At 37.8% G+C, this 20,964-nt stretch overlaps 1 protein-coding gene across 1 annotated transcript in view; it reads right to left on the bottom strand.

Moving 5' to 3' along the window:
* Positions 1-3,811: 3,811 nt before the first annotated feature.
* Positions 3,812-20,964, bottom strand: part of tbx22 (T-box transcription factor 22) — a 59,347-nt gene continuing 42,194 nt past the window's right edge. Inside the window, exons 5-8 of the mRNA XM_065018250.1 lie at positions 13,533-13,697; positions 5,959-6,023; positions 5,794-5,867; positions 3,812-5,004 (exon numbers count right to left, since the gene is read on the bottom strand). Coding sequence (XP_064874322.1) covers positions 4,454-5,004; positions 5,794-5,867; positions 5,959-6,023; positions 13,533-13,697 — 855 coding nt within the window. The 3' untranslated portion in view covers positions 3,812-4,453. The remainder of the gene's footprint in view (positions 5,005-5,793; positions 5,868-5,958; positions 6,024-13,532; positions 13,698-20,964) is intronic.

Below are 20,964 nucleotides of genomic sequence, written 5' to 3'. Positions count from 1 at the left end.
TAGTGCCTCTCTTATCGTCACTCAATGCCCAGTTTTACCTCCACTGTACTCACATCCTACCATACCCCTGTCTGTACATTATGCCCTGGATCTATTCTACCACACCCAGAAATCTGCTCCTTCTATTCTCTGCCCCCAACGCACTAGACGAACAGTTTTTATACCCTTTAGCCGTACCCTCATCCTACTCCTCCTCTGTTCCTATTGGTTTTAGTGATTATATGGTATCCTGCTGTACCCGTAAGACATCCAACATGCTACTTGAGCCAGGTAATAACTACATGAAGGTACGGTTCATGACACAATACTCAATGGAACGTTTTGTAGAAGGACTTGGAAATTTGGATTGGTCTCATGTACTGTGATGTCACGTACCTCAACTAACCTGTACCCCCACACACTGACTCGGTACTAGTGCCCCCTGTATATACACTCATTATTGTTATGTTACTGTGTCACTTTTTATGATTTTTTACTTTAATCTATTGGGTAAATATTTCTTGAACTGCACTGTTAAGGGCTTGGAAGTAAGTATTTCACGGTTGTTGTATTCGGCGCATGTGACAAATTAAATTTTGATGTTGATCAAGCTTGGTATCTTTTTTAAAGTTCTGTTTCTGTCTGCACTCAACTCTCTGACTCCAATGAAACAAATTAGAATCAAACAGCGGTCAGGGAAATGGATCACTTGGAAGATCTTAGACCTCATAAGGAAAAGGGAATAACCACCTGGCCAGATTCAGAAGGACAAATCTACTTCAAGATTATGATGGTTAAAGTAACTGTAGAAACCAGGCAAGATACAAAATGGATATGGCCAAATCCTAACATTACATAGACACTGTGAATTACACCTTACATCAGCCTCGTAAAATGTGGAACATTTTCAAAGACATTGGCTCAAAAGCTCCCCAAACGGTAAAATCCTGTAGTATTGGCCTGGATATTGATGAAAGCTCCCCAAACGGTAAAATCCTGTAGTATTGGCCTGGATATTGATGAAAGCTCCCCAAACGGTAAAATCCTGTAGTATTGGCCTGGATATTGATGATGTTTCATGTTATGACCAGGCGAAGGTTGCTAATTACTTTAACCCATTTTTAACCACTATAGCCTCATCTCTAGTTAAGAAGTAACCCACATGCTCTGGACACTATGGTCAGTCTTTATTATCAACTTTTACCACAGCAAAGGATCACTAGTGATTTGTTTGAGATGTGCATGGTAACAGAGGACAACATTTCCAATATACTATGCTTAATGAGCACCAACAAAGCAACTGGGCTGGATAACCTTCCTGCAAGATTCATAAAGGATAATGGTGGTGTCACTGCTAAAATTATAACTCATATTGTAAACCTTTCTATTACTAGTGGTACGTTTCCCAAGTATCTCAAAACAGCCCGGATGGTTCCACTCCACAAGAAGAGAAGTAAAACAAATGTAGGAAACTACAAGCCCGGGTCAATCCTCAGAACCTCATCCAAAGTTGTTGAGAGATGAGTTTTTAATCAACTTACTTTCTGGAGAACAATCTTCTTTATGAACTTTATGAACAGTGTGTGTGTGTGTGTGTGTGTGTGTGTGTGTGTGTGTGTGTGTGTGTGTGTGTGTGTGTGTGTGTGTGTGTGTGTGTGTGTGTGTGTGTGTGTGTGTGTGTGTGTGTGTGTGTGTGTGTGTGTGTGTGTGTGTGTGTGTGTGTGTGTGTGTGTGTGTGTGTGTGTGTGTGTGTGTAACTGAGTCCAACAGCTCAACTAAACAGTGCTGTAAAATAATATTTGATTCCATAATTCAACAGAAAGTATTTTTAAAGCATTTTATGAAGTGGCATAATAATCACACTTATATAATTTGGTGTTTGTTAGGTCTGAGATATACACACACACACACACACACACACACACACACACACACACACACACACACACACACACACACACACACACACACACACACACACACACACACACACACACACACACACACACACACACAGAGTACATTTATACACAGCTTGGAGGGAACCTGAATGCTTGCTTGTAGAAAACAACATTTGGACTGCAGCTGAAAAAAATCAGTCAGAGGTAAAGTAGAAGGTTTAGGGTTAGAGTTAGGGTCAGTGTTAAGGTTAGGGTCAGGTTGGGGTTAGGGTCAGGGTCAGTGTTAGGGTCTGGGTTAGGGTTAGGGTCAGGGTTAGGGTCAGGGTCAGGGTAGAAAAAGGGAGAAAATATAAAACAGTAGATAACGGTGGTCTGATACAGCTCTAGTAGATGGTGGTCTGATACAGCTCTAGTAGATGATGGTCTGATACAGCTCTAGTAGATGGTGGTCAGATACAGCTCTAGTAGATGATGGGCTGATACAGCTCTAGTAGATGGTGGTCAGATACAGCTCTAGTAGATGATGGTCTGATACAGATCTAGTAGATGATGGTGGTCTGATACAGCTCTAGTAGATGATGGTCTGATACAGCTCTAGTAGATGATGGTGGTCTGACACAGCTCTAGTAGATGGTGGTCAGATACAGCTCTAGTAGATGGTGGTCTGATACAGATCTAGTAGATGATGGTGGTCTGATACAGCTCTAGTAGATGATGGTCTGATACAGCTCTAGTAGATGGTGGTCAGATACAGCTCTAGTAGATGATGGTCTGATACAGCTCTAGTAGATGATGGTCTGATACAGCTCTAGTAGATGATGGTGGTCTGACACAGCTTTAGTAGATGATGATGGTCTGATACACCTCTAGTAGATGACGGTGGTCTGATACAGCTTTAGTAGATGATGATGGTCTGATACAGCTCTAGTAGATGATGGTCTGATACAGCTCTAGCAGATGATGGTCTGATACAGCGCTAGTAGATGATGGTCTGATACAGCTCTAGTAGATGATGTCTGATACAGCTCTAGTAGATGGTGGTCTGATACAGATCTAGTAGATGATGGTGGTCTGATGCAGCTCTAGCAGATGATGGTCTGATACAGCTCTAGTAGATGATGGTCTGATACAGCTCTAGTAGATGATGGTGGTCTGATACAGCTCTAGTAGATGATGGTCTGATACAGCTCTAGTAGATGATGGTCTGATACAGCTCTAGTAGATGATGGTCTGATACAGCTCTAGTAGATGATGGTGGTCTGATACAGATTTAGTAGATGATGATGGTCTGATACAGCTCTAGTAGATGATGGTCTGATACAGCTCTAGTAGATGATGGTCTGATACAGCTCTAGTAGATGATGGTGGTCTGACACAGCTTTAGTAGATGATGGTGGTCTGATACAGCTCTAGTAGATGATGGTCTGATACAGCTCTAGTAGATGGTGGTCAGATACAGCTCTAGTAGATGATGGTCTGATACAGCTCTAGTAGATGATGGTCTGATACAGCTCTAGTAGATGATGGTGGTCTGACACAGCTTTAGTAGATGATGATGGTCTGATACACCTCTAGTAGATGACGGTGGTCTGATACAGCTTTAGTAGATGATGATGGTCTGATACAGCTCTAGTAGATGATGGTCTGATACAGCTCTAGCAGATGATGGTCTGATACAGCGCTAGTAGATGATGGTCTGATACAGCTCTAGTAGATGATGTCTGATACAGCTCTAGTAGATGGTGGTCTGATACAGATCTAGTAGATGATGGTTGTCTGATGCAGCTCTAGCAGATGATGGTCTGATACAGCTCTAGTAGATGATGGTCTGATACAGCTCTAGTAGATGATGATGGTCTGATACAGCTCTAGTAGATGATGGTCTGATACAGCTCTAGTAGATGATGGTCTGATACAGCTCTAGTAGATGATGGTGGTCTGATACAGATTTAGTAGATGATGATGGTCTGATACAGCTCTAGTAGATGATGGTCTGATACAGCTCTAGTAGATGATGGTCTGATACAGCTCTAGTAGATGATGGTGGTCTGACACAGCTTTAGTAGATGATGATGGTCTGATACACCTCTAGTAGATGACGGTGGTCTGATACAGCTCTAGTAGATGATGGTCTGATACAGCTCTAGTAGATGATGGTGGTCTGATACAGCTCTAGTAGATGATGATGGTCTGATACAGCTCTAGCAGATGATGGTCTGATACAGCTCTAGCAGATGATGGTCTGATACAGCTCTAGTAGATGATGGTCTGATACAGCTCTAGTAGATGATGGTCTGATACAGCTCTAGTAGATGATGATGGTCTGATACAGCTCTAGCAGATGATGGTCTGATACAGCTCTAGCAGATGATGGTCTGATACAGCTCTAGTAGATGATGGTCTGATACAGCGCTAGTAGATGATGGTCTGATACAGATCTAGTAGATGCTGGTCTGATACAGCTCTAGTAGATGATGGTCTGATACATCTACCTGGCGCTATGGTTTCTAGGATAAGGGCTACTTGTTATTGCTAGGTTAGGGTAAGGGTAAGGAAGGGTCAGGGGTTAGAGGTCAGAGGCAGTGGTTGATGGTGGTGTTCCAGGGTGTCTGGCGTAGCAGACAGTCTGTGGTGCTGTCAGCCAGTTTGGCGTGGCATGAGAAAGCAGCGAGGTGAGCGTTTCTGGGTAGACTAGAGCGGTACAGACAGTACGGGGGAGCTGGGTCTGAGTGGGAGCGGTGAGGGTAGTGAGGGCCGGGTCCCCGCGGGGAGCTGTGAGAGGGAGGGGCCTGTAGGGGGTGTGGCTGCAGGCTGGGTGGATGTCCGGGAATGCCCCCCTGAAGACACAGAGCACTGAAGCCTGGAGCCTTCTTCCCCGGCAGGGCCGAAAGGAGGGGTGGCAGGGGGGAGTAGCGTCGCGGGGAAGGGGAGGGTCTGGCCGGCAGGGGGGAAATGGGGGAGAAGGGGGAGGTCTTGCAGCAGAGGGGAAGACAAAAGGAGTGCAGGCTGGTGTTGGGGCAGGAGAAGGAGGAGAGGGTGAAGGGGTGAGAGGTCAGAGGACAGGAGAGAGGGACAAGGCTCTTCAGAGGAGAAGTGCAGTTGCTTGGAGACCCACAGCTACCTCCTGATGAGACAAGACAACAAGACAACAGAAGGGGTTTAAAAACAAGATGAATAACCGTACCTATTGTTAGATTAATAACCAAAACACACCTAGATTAACAACTATAATAAGAGTTATACTAACAACCATAACTATAGATAGATTAACAACCATAACTATAGATAGATTAACAACCATACCTAGAGTTAGATTAACGACCATAACTAGAGGTAGATTAACAACTATACCTAGAGTTAGATTAACGACCATACCTAGAGTTAGATTAACAACCATACCTAGAGTTAGATTAACGACCATAACTAGAGTTAGATTAACAACCATACCTAGAGTTAGATTAACAACAATATCTAGAGTTAGATTAACAACTATACCTAGAGTTAGATTAACGACCATAACTAGAGTTAGATTAACAACTATACCTAGAGTTAGATTAACAACAATATCTAGAGGTAGATTAACAACTATACCTAGAGTTAGATTAACAACCATACCTAGAGTTAGATTAACAACAATATCTAGAGTTAGATTAACAACCATACCTAGAGTTAGATTAACAACAATATCTAGAGGTAGATTAACAACTATACCTAGAGTTAGATTAACAACCATACCTAGAGTTAGATTAACAACTATACCTAGAGTTAGATTAACGACCATAACTAGAGTTAGATTAACAACAAGATAATGTAAATGTCTGTGATTGAGACTTCGAAGACGAATTGTTCTTAGTTTTACTTTTATAAGTGAGTGTCGGAATAGGTCTGTGTTTGTCTTTCAGTAGCCATTCACCTTGTAGCTGTAGAGTAAATGGTTTGAACTCCAGACTCCAGGGATAGGACTCCATGAGGCCGTCCAACACGCCCCTACACAGAGGGAGCATTCAGAAGTGTTAAAATAGTGAACTACATGGAGAATATGGTGTGATGTAGACACGTTATAGCTGTGTTTGTTTACCTGTTCCGTCCTGGGTCTCTGAAGCCCTTAGCGAATGGGTTCCTGTCAATCTTCAATTTGGTGATCTGACAGCACAAACAACAAATCAGGACAGACAGAGGGTTAGGAATATAACCTACATGGTTTAGTAGGAGCTATGGTTTCCAAAGTCACAGCTTTGTGAACTCTGCCTACAAGGCCAGCATCCCGGAGTCGCCTCTTCACTGTTTAAGTTGAGACTGGTGTCTTGCGGGTACTATTTAATGAAGCTGCCAGTTGAGGACTTGTGAGGTGCCTGCTTCTCAAACTAGACACTCTAATGTACTTCTCCTCTTGCTCAGTTGTACACCAGGGCCTCCCACTCCTATTTTTATTTTGGTTAGGGCCAGTTTGCACTGTTCTGTGAAGGGAGTAGTACACAGTAGCCTCCATTTTCTCAGAACAAGAATAGACTGACGAGTTTCAGAAGAAAGTGTTTTGTTTCTGGCCATTTTGAGCCTGTAATCAAACTCACAAATGCTGAAGCTCCAAATACTCAACTAGTCTAAAGGTCAGATCAGTTTTATTGATTCTTTAATCAGAACAACAGTTTTCAGCTGTGCTAACATAATTGCAAAAGTTTTTTTCTAATGATCAATTTGCCATTTAAAGTGCTAGACTTGGATTAGGTAACACAATGTGCCATTGGAACACAAGAGTGATGGTTGCTGATAATGGGCCTCTGTACATCTTTGTAGATATTCCATTAAAAATCAGCTGTTTCCAGCTACAATAGTCATTTACAACATTAACAATGTCTACACTGTATTTCTGATCAATTCGATGTTATTTTAATGGACAAAAAAAAAAGCTTTTGTTCAATAACAAGTACATTTCTAAGTGACCCCAAACTTTTGAACGGTAAGTCAACCCCAAATCAATGTAGTCCTCATCATTTTTGCGCTTCTTCGATGGTCCAACGTCCCTGTCTGTTGTTCGGTGCTTTCCCGGGTAAGGGGCCAGTAGCTTGGTGCTTTCCCGGGTAAGGGGACAGTAGCTTGGTGCTTTCCTGGGTAAGGGGGCAGTAGCTCTTCAGCTGCATCAGATTCACAACTGTCAGTGTTCATGCTAGCTGGGCTAACAACATGTAGAATTACTGAGGCTAGCATTGGATGTGCTCGTGGAAGCAGAACAGCGTGTGTTATTGACAGTTTGCAGGTGTAGTACTGCTGGTAGTAGCAGTACTACCAGTAGAGCTTGTAAGTGTCTCTATGGATGCGGGCTTTACTTTTTGTAACCATTTATACATTTTCGAGCAAAGGGAATGAGTAGCAGCTACGTTTGGCTACATATGGACCGTTAGTGGAATTCCCGCGAGAGAGTAACGGTTAATGTGATTGGATGTTAATTATTTGACTAGGCACACAGAGTGTTGAGAAATCTGTGAATGTATTGTAATGTTTTAAAATGGTATGAACTGCCTTAATTTTGCTCAACCCCAGGAAGAGTAGCTGATGCTTTGGCAGCAGCTAACGGGGATCCATAATAAATACAAATACAAATTATTTGGCATACCCCCGACGGCATCGTACCTGGACCCCAGTTTGGGAAAAGCCGGTTTAGTAGGAGCTATAGTTTCCCAAGTCACAGCTTGTCATAGTGACCCCTGTAGCAGGGGTCAGGGCCAGAAACAATATGACCTACAGTACCAGTCAAACGTTTGGACACACCTACTCATTCAAGGGTTTTTCTTTATTTGTACTATTTTCTACATTCTGTAATAATTGTGAAGACATCAGAACTATGAAGTAATACATTTGGAACCATGTAGTAACCAAAAAAGGATTAAACAAATCCAAATGTATTTTATATTTGAGATTCTTCAAAGTAGCCACCCTTTGCCTTGATGACAGCTTTGCACACTCTTGGCATTCTCTCAACCAGGTTCATGAGGTTGTCACCTGGAATGCATTTCAATTAACAGGTGAATTTTGTAAAAGTACATTTGTGGAATTTCTTTCCTTCTTAATTAATGCGTTTGAGCCAATCAGTTGTGTTGTGACAAGGCAGGGGTGATATACAGAAGATATCCCTATTTGGCTTAACAGTCAGTTACCGCTGCTCTATTATCCAAAAGTTCTTCCCGGCTTGGCTTAATGTAATAATAAAAAACGTTCTGGGCTAATAATGTGAGAATAAAATACTGCAAAGTTGCTCAGGAGACAGAAACAGAGTGGCCATGGCTATCGGCGTCATCTTCAGCTTGATGATAGATGATAGTAGTAATGTAGTTGTAATAGTGCAATTATATTGTTAATGTAGCTACAGTGATGTGATGATAGTAGTCATGTCACTATAGTGATGTGATGATAGTAGTAATGTAGTTACAGCGACATTGGCCTGTTGGTGAGGTTTATGACCCCCATAAATACCTTCCTCCCTTTCCTCTCTCTACTCTATAGAATTGACTCTTTGGAAAGCCCTTTGTTAAGTATGCTAACATCAAAAGGGTGGGTAAAGGAACCATATTTCGGTAATCCAACCAGTTGGTACTTAAAGAATATTATCTCAGATCAGTTGTTGTCGAGACATTACAACTAATGACAGGATGACATAAACTGTATTTTGGAAAGTCTACACATTCTAGTTATCAGATTCACATGGAATTGTTGTGCAATTTATTAAATGTTTAAATATAAAACTATTTGTATAAAGATTAAATGTATTTTAGCTTCTAAATGAGAGAATGGTTTTCATAAAGTAAAACTCCGCTCACTCAGTGGCCCCGCCCAAATGAAAAGACATTGGTTGCGAACTATGAAACACGCCCTTTTCTCCCACCACTACAAAAGCCTGTTGACGTCAAATTCAACTTGTGTTCCCAAGGACGTGAGGACTGCTGTCCAGACGTTAAAAGGGCTAATATCAACTACAGAACTAAGCCAACCTCAGCGTGAGCGCAAAGTATGGCAACTTGGTATGAACTTTGAACTCTTATTCACTAAAGAAGTGATACCTCCTAGCCGTTGAGTTAGCAGCAGCAGCTGTAAACGACGGAAAAAGTATCTCTTCTACCACACGATGACGGTAATACAAAGTATCCACTCTACCAGCAGACATTCTTCAGAGGACAAGAGATCCCTGCTGGGCAACCCGGCCTTTCATACATGAAGGGCACTTTTTGGCATTTGCTGTATGATCGATGAGAAACTCCATTTAGACATCCGCAAATGTTTTTAAAATTCGCAGATGGCCTCTGGCCGTGTACCAGGGCCAGATCTTCAGGGATGTCATCGAATTAAGTCTCTCGGACATTCGGTTTCCGTTTTATAACATTTTCAAATTTTTGTCATTTTTCTGCTGTCCCGCTAAATTTCACCAGATGGCGAATGGCTTATTATTGCAAATGTACAAAACATCACCAATCATGACATGGCCATTTCTCCTAAATGGAAAAGACAAGATTGCGTCAAGGCCTCAACGCTTTTTGAGTTAAAGCTATTTTTCTGGGTTTAAAGGTCAAAAACGAAAATAGAGCGATAATTTGACCGCTTCACATCAAAGTACATGAACCTACAGGGTTCGGAAAAAAAGAACCTGCCATTTATCTATCGTAATTTACGAGAAATCGTACAACGTAGAATTGGTGATGTTCAAAGAAATGTTTTTGTTTTTTTGCAACAGATCCAGTTGCAGCGTGTTCAGAAGAATCCGTTAAGGTGGGTTTCGGAGCTCTGCGAGATTTCTGTGATTTTCTGTAATAACACACACTCATTCAACCTTCTGTAAATAATTAAATTCTTTACGTAAAGACTTAAAACTCAATATTCTGTAGGGGTTGTTTCATAGGGTTAAAAAGGTCACATCTTTCCAAAACTTCATATGTGTGATTAGGCAAGCCTCATGAACTGTAAATCAGTCATTTCTCCCATCAGATTTCCAAGAAAACCTCACACACACACACACAGCAAGTACGGAATGACACAGTGTGGGGCTTAGAGACACACAGAGCCTGCAATAGTTACCGTCATTCGAACTATCAAAGAACCATCAGATCTAGAGCTCTGAAACTTTAGAAACCTGTTCTAGTGCTCGATAGTTCGTGGTGAGTTATGTGGCTCTAGAAGGTTCTCAGACCGAGAAACAGCCTCGTACATTTGCAATAACTTCAATTCATTTTGACCATCACGAAAATGACGATATTTAGAAAAGTCCCAGATTTGCAAGACTAGGTGCATTGAAACCGCCTCAGCCCATGGAGACAGACCCTAACATTTCTGTCCGATAGCTCATCCAAGGACCCCATAGCAACGCCCGGAAAAAGTGGATTTTCAGCACCAATTAAGGTCGCTGCTCAGGCACCGAATGACCTATTGAGCCGAAACTCGGGATTCGGGATCGCCTCATATAGGTGAACAAATAATGTCAGAACTGGACGCACAGCTAAAACGTAACTACTTTAAGTTCTTATTATGGTTTAACCTCTCTTGGGTAGGGGGCAGTATTTTCACGTCCGGATGAAAAGCGTGCCCAAAGTAAACTGCCTGTTACTCAGGCCCAGAAACTAGGATATGCATATAATTGGTAGATTTGGATAGAAAACCCTCTACAGTTTCTACAACTGTTACAATAATGTCTGTGAGTATAACATAACTGATATGGCAGGCAAAACCCCGAGGACAAACCATCCCCCCCCAAAAAAAGATTCAGCTTACCACTATTTTCAATGGCTGTCACTTTTATTATAAGGCGAAGTCCTCCCAGATTGCAGTTCCCGGGCTTCCACTAGATGTCAACAGTCTTTAGAAAGAGTTTCAGGCTGGTTTTTGGAAAAATTAGCCAGAAATTGTAGTTTTTCTAGGTGGCTCCCATTTTGGCTGTAGGTATTCCAATGGCGTGAATGAGAATGTGTTCTTTGGTATTTTTCTCCGGTAAAGACAATTACGATTCTCCGTCTCCGTCTTTCACCAGATGTTGCCCAGGTGGGACGCTACCGTTCCACCTGCCCATAAGAAGTTTTAAAAAATATACATATTTTTTTTCATTATTTTTTGACTGAGAACACGTTCTCATTTACAGCAACGACCTGGGGAATAGTTACAGGGGAGAGGAGGGGGTTGAATGAGCCAATTGTAAACTGGGGATTATTAGGTGACCATGATGATTTGAGGGCCAGATTGGGAATTTAGCCAGGACATCGGGGTGCATTGGATCTTTAATGGCCTCAGACAATCAGGACACCCGTTTTAACATCCCATCTGAAAGACGGCACCCTACACAGGGCAATGTCCCCAATTTTTTAGACCAGAGGAAAGAGTGCCTCCTACCGGCCCTCCAAAACCACTTCCAGCAGAAGCAAGTTAAACAGAAGGCGCTCTGAATTTTGGGCCTGCTCTGAAATATGTGGTAGTTGGCTTCTAAACGAGATGGAAAAAGTGGGTTTGGTGTCGGTCTGTATCAGTTTGGTGTCAGAATGATATTTAATTGAATGATGGACGCTGACTTGCTGGCTGACATTTGTCCATTTGCAATATGTTTAAACAGTGAAAAAACATCTCCAAATGGACATGATAAAATCAACACAACGAGCGATGGAGAGGAACCACCATCAATGCCCGGCCATCCCGAGTTCATCGGGCCAGTCAATTTCGCATTTCTGCAGTATTTTTGAGCATGTCAAATTCGTGATGGTAAATGCCCAATGAAACATATTGCAAATGGACAGCCGTGCGCCTGGTGATTGGAACGGGTTACCAGGAAAACATTTTTGAAATGGTTTTGAATGCCTTTAGGAGGGTGCAAGGGGTCCACGGCTGGGTAGGGAGCATCCAATCCCCTGGTCATTTAGGACATTTTTCACTTCTCTCTCATCATACATGAAAAATAGACATTCTGGTGTGTGTGTTTCTGTCCTGAACAGATGGTGTGCGTGTTTCTGTCCTGAACAGATGGTGTGTGTGTTTCTGTCCTGAACAGATGGTGTGTGTGTTTCTGTCCTGAACAGATGGTGTGTGTGTTTCTGTCCTGAACAGATGGTGTGTGTGTTTCTGTCCTGAACAGATGGTGCGTGTGTTTCTGTCCTGAACAGATGGTGCGTGTGTTTCTGTCCTGAACAGATGGTGCGTGTGTTTCTGTCCTGAACAGATGGTGTGTGTGTTTCTGTCCTGAACAGATGGTGTGTGTGTTTCTGTCCTGAACAGATGGTGTGTGTGTTTCTGTCCTGAACAGATGGTGTGTGTGTTTCTGTCCTGAACAGATGGTGTGTGTGTTTCTGTCCTGAACAGATGGTGTGTGTGTTTCTGTCCTGAACAGATGGTGTGTGTGTTTCTGTCCTGAAAGGATGGTGCGTGTGTTTCTGTCCTGAACAGATGGTGCGTGTGTTTCTGTCCTGAACAGATGGTGTGTGTGTTTCTGTCCTGAACAGATGGTGTGTGTGTTTCTGTCCTGAACAGATGGTGTGTGTGTTTCTGTCCTGAACAGATGGTGTGTGTGTTTCTGTCCTGAACAGATGGTGTGTGTGTTTCTGTCCTGAACAGATGGTGTGTGTGTTCCTGTCCTGAACAGATGGTGTGTGTGTTTCTGTCCTGAACAGATGGTGCGTGTGTTTCTGTCCTGAACAGATGGTGTGTGTGTTTCTGTCCTGAACAGATGGTGTGTGTGTTTCTGTCCTGAACAGATGGTGTGTGTCTTTATATATTATTATGCATCCAGCAGAAGTGAAGTGGACCCTGATGAAGAGAGCTGCTGCCACGAGAGTCTTCTGTTACTGCAGGGACCACAGGCAACACCACGGTCACATGCACACACACACACACACACACACACACACACACACACACACACACACACACACACACACACACACACACACACACACACACACACACACACACACACACACACACACACACACAGCCAGTTCTCCATATTAATTCTACTGAGTATCTACTTTAGACCACATTGAAGCCAGTCCTCCATATTAATTCTACTGAGTATCTAGTTTAGACCACATTGAAGCCAGTCCTCCATATTAATTCTACTGAGTATCTAGTTTACACCACATTGAAGCCAGTCCTCCATATTAATTCTACTGAGTTTCTAGTTTAGACCACATTGAAGCTAATCCTCATTAATAATTCTACTGAGTATCTAGTTTACACCACAGTGAAGCCAGTCCTCCATATTAATTCTACTGAGTATCTAGTTTACACCACAGTGAAGCCAATCCTCATTAATAATTCTACTGAGTTTCTAGTTTAGACCACAGTGAAGCCAGTCCTCCATATTAATTCTACTGAGTATCTAGTTTAGACCACAGTGAAGCCAGTCCTCCATATTAATTCTACTGAGTATCTAGTTTACACCACAGTGAAGCCAGTCCTCCTGATCCATTATACTGATTTTCTAGTTCAGACCACAGTGAAGCCACAGTCCCTGTTCCATTATACTGTGTTAGCATTAATACAAAAATCATATTGTCAATAACTGAGTTAACTAACTTTTGGTTCTGATAGACTGTTCTGATTCGCTGTTCTGATTGGCTGACGCAGTAAGTGCTTGTTAGTTCTGATTGGTAAGGCAGTACCTATTGATTCTGACTGGCTGAGAGAAAGTACCTGTTGGTTCTGATAGGCTGTCACGGTGGTGAACTCTGTCTCTGGGAAGGAGAAGCTGGCCATACCCTCAGTGGGCAGCGAGGGGATTTTTGATAGGTCCAGCCGGGGGTTGTGGCGGATCACATGGACGCGAGGCTTGTACTTATGCATTGACTGTAGAATGATCTGAACCAAGAGAGTAATTTAGAGAACGAGGTCAATGTGATGTCCATCAGCACAACATAGATATGACATGCATTTTGGACATGTATGTTGTGTTTTGGAGGTTAGGGTTAGGTGATGTGACTTACCGGACACCATCACCATGCAGTAGCCATTTTAACTTTCATCATGACTCTAGCCTTTTTTCTAACAAAACATTTCTCATCTCAGATAGTTTGAAGCCTCTTTCAGTAAACTGTTTATTCTTGAACCATAAAATACAGTGATGGAATAGAATTAAGCAATAAGGAGGTGTGGTATATGGCCGATATACCACGGCTAAGGGCTGATCTTATGTACAACGCAATGCGGAGTACAGCCTGCACACAGCCCTTAGCCCTGGTATATTGTCCATGTACCACCAACCCAAGAGGAGCTTTATTGTAATTATAAATTGGTTACTGTCATTATTAGACATGTTTACTGTTCTAATAATGTTGGTAACCAGTTTATAATGTTGGTAACCAGTTTATATTGTTGGTAACCAGTTAATAATGTTGGTAACCAGTTTATAATGTTGGTAACCAGTTTATATTGTTGGTAACCAGTTTATAATGTTGGTAACCAGTTTATAATGTTGGTAACCAGTTAATAATGTTGGTAACCAGTTTATAATGTTGGTAACCAGTTAATAATGTTGGTAACCAGTTTATAATGTTGGTAACCAGTTTATAATGTTGGTAACCAGTTTATAATGTTGGTAACCAGTTTATAATGTTGGTAACCAGTTAATAATGTTGGAAACCAGTTTATAATGTTGGTAACCAGTTTATAATGTTGGTAACCAGTTTATAATGTTGGTAACCAGTTAATAATGTTGGTAACCAGTTAATAATGTTGGTATCCAGTTTATAATGTTGGTAACCAGTTTATAATGTTGGTAACCAGTTTATAATGTTGGTAACCAGTTTATAATGTTGGTAACCAGTTAATAATGTTGGTATCCAGTTTATAATGTTGGTAACCAGTTTATAATATAATGACTTGTTTACTGTTCTAATAATATTGGAAACCAGTTTATAATAGAATGACTTGTGTACTGTTCGAATAATGTTGGTAACCAGTTTATAATGTTGGTAACCAGTTTATAATATAATGACTTGTTTACTGTTCTAATAATATTGGAAACCAGTTTATAATGTTGGTAACCAGTATATAATATAATGACTTGTTTACTGTGCTGATAATGTTGGTAACCAGTTTATAATGTTGGTAACCAGTTTATAATATAATGACTTGTTTACTGTTCTAATAATGTTGGTAACCAGTTTATAATGTTGGTAACCAGTTTATAATATAATGACTTGTTTACTGTTCTGATAATGTTGGAAACCAGTTTATAATGTTGGTAACCAGTATATAATACAATGACTTGTTTACTGTGCTGATAATGTTGGTAACCAGTTTATAATGTTGGTAACCAGTTTATAATATAATGACTTGTTTACTGTTCTAATAATGTTGGTAACCAGTTTATAATGTTGGTAACCAGTTTATAATATAATGACTTGTTTACTGTTCTGATAATGTTGGAAACCAGTTTATAATGTTGGTAACCAGTTTATAATATAATGACTTGTTTACTGTTCTAATAATGTTGGAAACCAGTTTATAATGTTGGTAACCAGTTTATAATGTTGGTATCCAGTTTATAATGTTGGTAACCAGTTTATAATATAATGACTTGTTTACTGTTCTGATAATGTTGGAAACCAGTTAATAATGTTGGTAACCAGTTTATAATGTTGGAAACCAGTTTATAATGTTGGTAACCAGTTTATAATGTTGGTAACCAGTTTATAATGTTGGTAACCAGTTTATAATGCTGGTAACCAGTTTATAATGTTGGTAACCAGTTTATAATGTTGGTAACCAGTTTATAATGTTGGTAACCAGTTTATAATGTTGGTAACCAGTTTATAATGTTGGTAACCAGTTTATAATGTTGGTAACCAGTTTATAATGTTGGAAACCAGTTTATAATGTTGGTAACCAGTTTATAATGTTGGTAACCAGTTTATAATGTTGGTAACCAGTTTATAATGTTGGTAACCAGTTTATAATGTTGGTAACCAGTTTATAATGTTGGTAACCAGTTTATAATGTTGGTAACCAGTTTATAATGTTGGAAACCAGTTTATAATGTTGGTAACCAGTTTATAATGTTGGTAACCAGTTTATAATGTTGGTAACCAGTTTATAATAGAATGACTTGTGTACTGTTCGAATAATGTTGGTAACCAGTTTATAATGTTGGTAACCAGTTTATAATATAATGACTTGTTTACTGTTCTAATAATATTGGAAACCAGTTTATAATGTTGGTAACCAGTATATAATATAATGACTTGTTTACTGTTCTAATAATGTTGGTAACCAGTTTATAATATAATGACTTGTTTACTGTTCTGATAATGTTGGAAACCAGTTTATAATGTTGGTAACCAGTTTATAATGTTGATAACCAGTTTATAATATAATGACTTGTTTACTGTTCTGATAATGTTGGAAACCAGTTTATAATGTTGTTAACCAGTTTATAATGTTGGTAACCAGTTTATAATGTTGGTAACCAGTTTATAATGTTGGTAACCAGTTTATAATATAATGACTTGTTTACTGTTCTGATAATGTTGGAAACCAGTTTATAATGTTGGTAACCAGTTTATAATGTTGGTAACCAGTTTATAATGTTGGTAACCAGTTTATAATAGAATGACTTGTGTACTGTTCGAATAATGTTGGTAACCAGTTTATAATGTTGGTAACCAGTTTATAATATAATGACTTGTTTACTGTTCTAATAATATTGGAAACCAGTTTATAATGTTGGTAACCAGTATATAATATAATGACTTGTTTACTGTGCTGATAATGTTGGTAACCAGTTTATAATGTTGGTAACCAGTTTATAATATAATGACTTGTTTACTGTTCTAATAATGTTGGTAACCAGTTAATAATGTTGGTAACCAGTTTATAATGTTGGTAACAAGTTTATAATGTTGGTAACCAGTTTATAATATAATGACTTGTTTACTGTTCTAATAATGTTGGTAACCAGTTAATAATGTTGGTAACCAGTTTATAATGTTGGTAACCAGTTTATAATGTTGGTAACCAGTTAATAATGTTGGTAACCAGTTTATAATGTTGGTAACCAGTTAATAATGTTGGTAACCAGTTTATAATATAATGACTTGTTTACTGTTCTAATAATGTTGGAAAACAGTTTATAATGTTGGTAACCAGTTTATAATATAATGACTTGTTTACTGTTCTAATAATGTTGGAAACCAGTTTATAATGTTGGTAACCAGTATATAATATAATGACTTGTTTACTGTTCTAATAATGTTGGAAACCAGTTTATAATGTTGGAAACCAGTTTATAATGTTGCTAACCAGTTTATAATATAATGACTTGTTTACTGTTCTGATAATGTTGGTAACCAGTTTATAATGTTGGAAACCAGTTTATAATGTTGGTAACCAGTTTATAATGTTGGTAACACGTTTATAATGTTGGTAACCAGTTTATAATATTGTTAACCAGTTTATAATGTTGGTAACCAGTTTATAATGTTGGTAACCAGTTTATAATGTTGGTAACACGTTTATAATGTTGGTAACCAGTTTATAATATTGTTAACCAGTTTATAATGTTGGTAACCAGTTTATAATGTTGGTAACCAGTTTATAATGTTGGTAACCAGTTTATAATAGAATGACTTGTTTACTGTTCGAATAATGTTGGTAACCAGTTTATAATAGAATGACTTGTTTACTGTTCTAATAATGTTGGAAACCAGTTTATAATGTTGGTAACCAGTTTATAATATAATGACTTGTTTACTGTTCTAATAATGTTGGGAACCAGTTTATAATGTTGGTAACCAGTTTATAATATAATGACTTGTGTACTGTTCTAATAATGTTGGAAACCAGTTTATAATGTTGGTAACCAGTTTATAATATAATGACTTGTTTACTGTTCTAATAATGTTGGAAACCAGTTTATAATGTTGGTAACCAGTATATAATATAATGACTTGTTTACTGTTCTAATAATGTTGGAAACCAGTTTATAATGTTGCTAACCAGTTTATAATGACTTGTTTACTGTTCTGATAATGTTGGTAACCAGTTTATAATGTTGGTAACCAGTTTATAATGTTGGTAACCAGTTTATAATGTTGGTAACCAGTTTATAATGTTGGTAACCAGTTTATAATAGAATTACTTGTTTACTGTTCGAATAATGTTGGTAACCAGTTTATAATATAATGACTTGTTTACTGTTCTAATAATGTTGGAAACCAGTTTATAATGTTGGTAACCAGTTTATAATAGAATTACTTGTTTACTGTTCTAATAATGTTGGATACCAGTTTATAATGTTGGTAACCAGTTTATAATATAATGACTTGTTTCCTGTTCTAATAATGTTGGAAACCAGTTTATAATGTTGGTAACCAGTTTATAATATAATGACTTGTTTACTGTTCTAATAATGTTGGAAACCAGTTTATAATGTTGGTAACCAGTATATAATATAATGACTTGTTTACTGTTCTGATAATGTTGCTAACCAGTTTATAATATAATGACTTGTTTCCTGTTCTAATAATGTTGGAAACCAGTTTATAATGCTGGTAACCAGTTTATAATGTTGCTAACCAGTTTATAATATAATGACTTGTTTCCTGTTCTAATAATGTTGGTAACCAGTTTATAATGTTGGTAACCAGTTAATAATGTTGGTATCCAGTTTATAATGTTGGTAACCAGTTTATAATGTTGGTAACCAGTTTATAATGTTGGTAACCAGTTTATAATGTTGGTAACCAGTTTATAATGTTGGTAACCAGTTTATAATGTTGATAACCAGTTTATAATGTTGGTAACCAGTTTATAATGTTGATAACCAGTTTATAATGTTGGTAAACAGTTTATAATGTTGGTAACCAGTTTATAATATTGTTAACCAGTTTATAATGTTGGTAACCAGTTTATAATGTTGATAACCAGTTTATAATGTTGGTAACCAGTTTATAATGTTGGTAACCAGTTTATAATATAATGACTTGTTTACTGTTCTAATAATGTTGGAAACCAGTTTATAATGTTGGTAACCAGTTTATAATATAATGACTTGTTTACTGTTCTAATAATGTTGGAAACCAGTTTATAATGTTGGTAACCAGTATATAATATAATGACTTGTTTACTGTTCTAATAATGTTGGTAACCAGTTTATAATGTTGCTAACCAGTTTATAATGTTGGAAACCAGTTTATAATGTTGGTAACCAGTTTATAATATAATGACTTGTTTACTGTTCTAATAATGTTGGAAACCAGTTTATAATGTTGGTAACCAGTTTATAATATAATGACTTGTTTACTGTTCTGATAATGTTGGTAACCAGTTTATAATGTTGGTAACCAGTTTATAATGTTGGAAACCAGTTTATAATGTTGGTAACCAGTTAATAATGTTGGTAACCAGTATATAATATAATGACTTGTTTACTGTTCTAATAATGTTGGTATCACGTTTATAATGTTGGTAACAATTTTATAATGTTGGTAACCAGTTTATAATGTTGGTAACCAGTTTATAATGTTGGTAACCAGTTTATAATGTTGGTAACCAGTTTATAATGTTGGTAACCAGTTTATAATATAATGACTTGTTTACTGTTCTGGTAATGTTGGTAACCAGTTAATAATGTTGGTAACCAGTTTATAATGTTGGTAACCAGTTAATAATGTTGGTAACCAGTTTATAATGTTGGTAACCAGTTTATAATGTTGGTAACACGTTTATAATGTTGGTAACCAGTTTATAATATTGTTAACCAGTTTATAATGTTGGTAACCAGTTTATAATGTTGGTAACCAGTTTATTATAACCAGTTTATTGTTAACCAGTTTATAATGTTGGTAACCAGTTTATAATGTTGATAACCAGTTTATAATGTTGGTAACCAGTTTATAATGTTGATAACCAGTTTATAATGTTGGTAACCAGTTTATAATGTTGGTAACCAGTTTATAATATTGTTAACCAGTTTATAATGTTGGTAACCAGTTTATAATGTTGATAACCAGTTTATAATGTTGGTAACCAGTTTATAATGTTGGTAACCAGTTTATAATATAATGACTTGTTTACTGTTCTAATAATGTTGGAAACCAGTTTATAATGTTGGTAACCAGTTTATAATATAATGACTTGTTTACTGTTCTAATAATGTTGGAAACCAGTTTATAATGTTGGTAACCAGTATATAATATAATGACTTGTTTACTGTTCTAATAATGTTGGTAACCAGTTTATAATGTTGCTAACCAGTTTATAATGTTGGAAACCAGTTTATAATGTTGGTAACCAGTTTATAATATAATGACTTGTTTACTGTTCTGATAATGTTGGTAACCAGTTTATAATGTTGGTAACCAGTTTATAATGTTGGTAACCAGTTTATAATGTTGGTAACCAGTTTATAATGTTGGTAACCAGTTTATAATGTTGGTAACCAGTTTATAATGTTGATAACCAGTTTATAATGTTGGTAACCAGTTTATAATGTTGATAACCAGTTTATAATGTTGGTAACCAGTTTATAATGTTGGTAACCAGTTTATAATATTGTTAACCAGTTTATAATGTTGGAAACCAGTTTATAATGTTGGTAACCAGTTTATAATATAATGACTTGTTTACTGTTCTAATAATGTTGGAAACCAGTTTATAATGTTGGTAACCAGTTTATAATATAATGACTTGTTTACTGTTCTGATAATGTTGGTAACCAGTTTATAATGTTGGTAACCAGTTTATAATGTTGAAACCAGTTTATAATGTTGGTTTATAATGTTGGTAACCAGTTTATAATGTTGGTTTATAATATAATGACTTGTTTACTGTTCTAATAATGTTGGTAACCAGTTTATAATGTTGGTAACCAGTTTATAATGTTGGTAACCAGTTTATAATGTTGGTAACCAGTTTATAATGTTGGTAACCAGTTTATAATGTTGGTAACCAGTTTATAATATAATGACTTGAAACCAGTTTATAATGTTGGTAACCAGTTTATAATGTTGGTAACCAGTTTATAATGTTGGTAACACGTTTATAATGTTGGTAACCAGTTTATAATATTGTTAACCAGTTTATAATGTTGGTAACCAGTTTATAATGTTGGTAACCAGTTTATAAT

The sequence above is a fragment of the Oncorhynchus nerka genome, linkage group LG5, assembly GCF_034236695.1.
Source record: "Oncorhynchus nerka isolate Pitt River linkage group LG5, Oner_Uvic_2.0, whole genome shotgun sequence".
Classification (NCBI taxonomy): Eukaryota; Metazoa; Chordata; class Actinopteri; order Salmoniformes; family Salmonidae; genus Oncorhynchus; species Oncorhynchus nerka.
The sequence above is the reverse complement of the archived record's forward strand: the minus strand, read 5'-3'. Positions and strand labels throughout refer to the sequence as shown.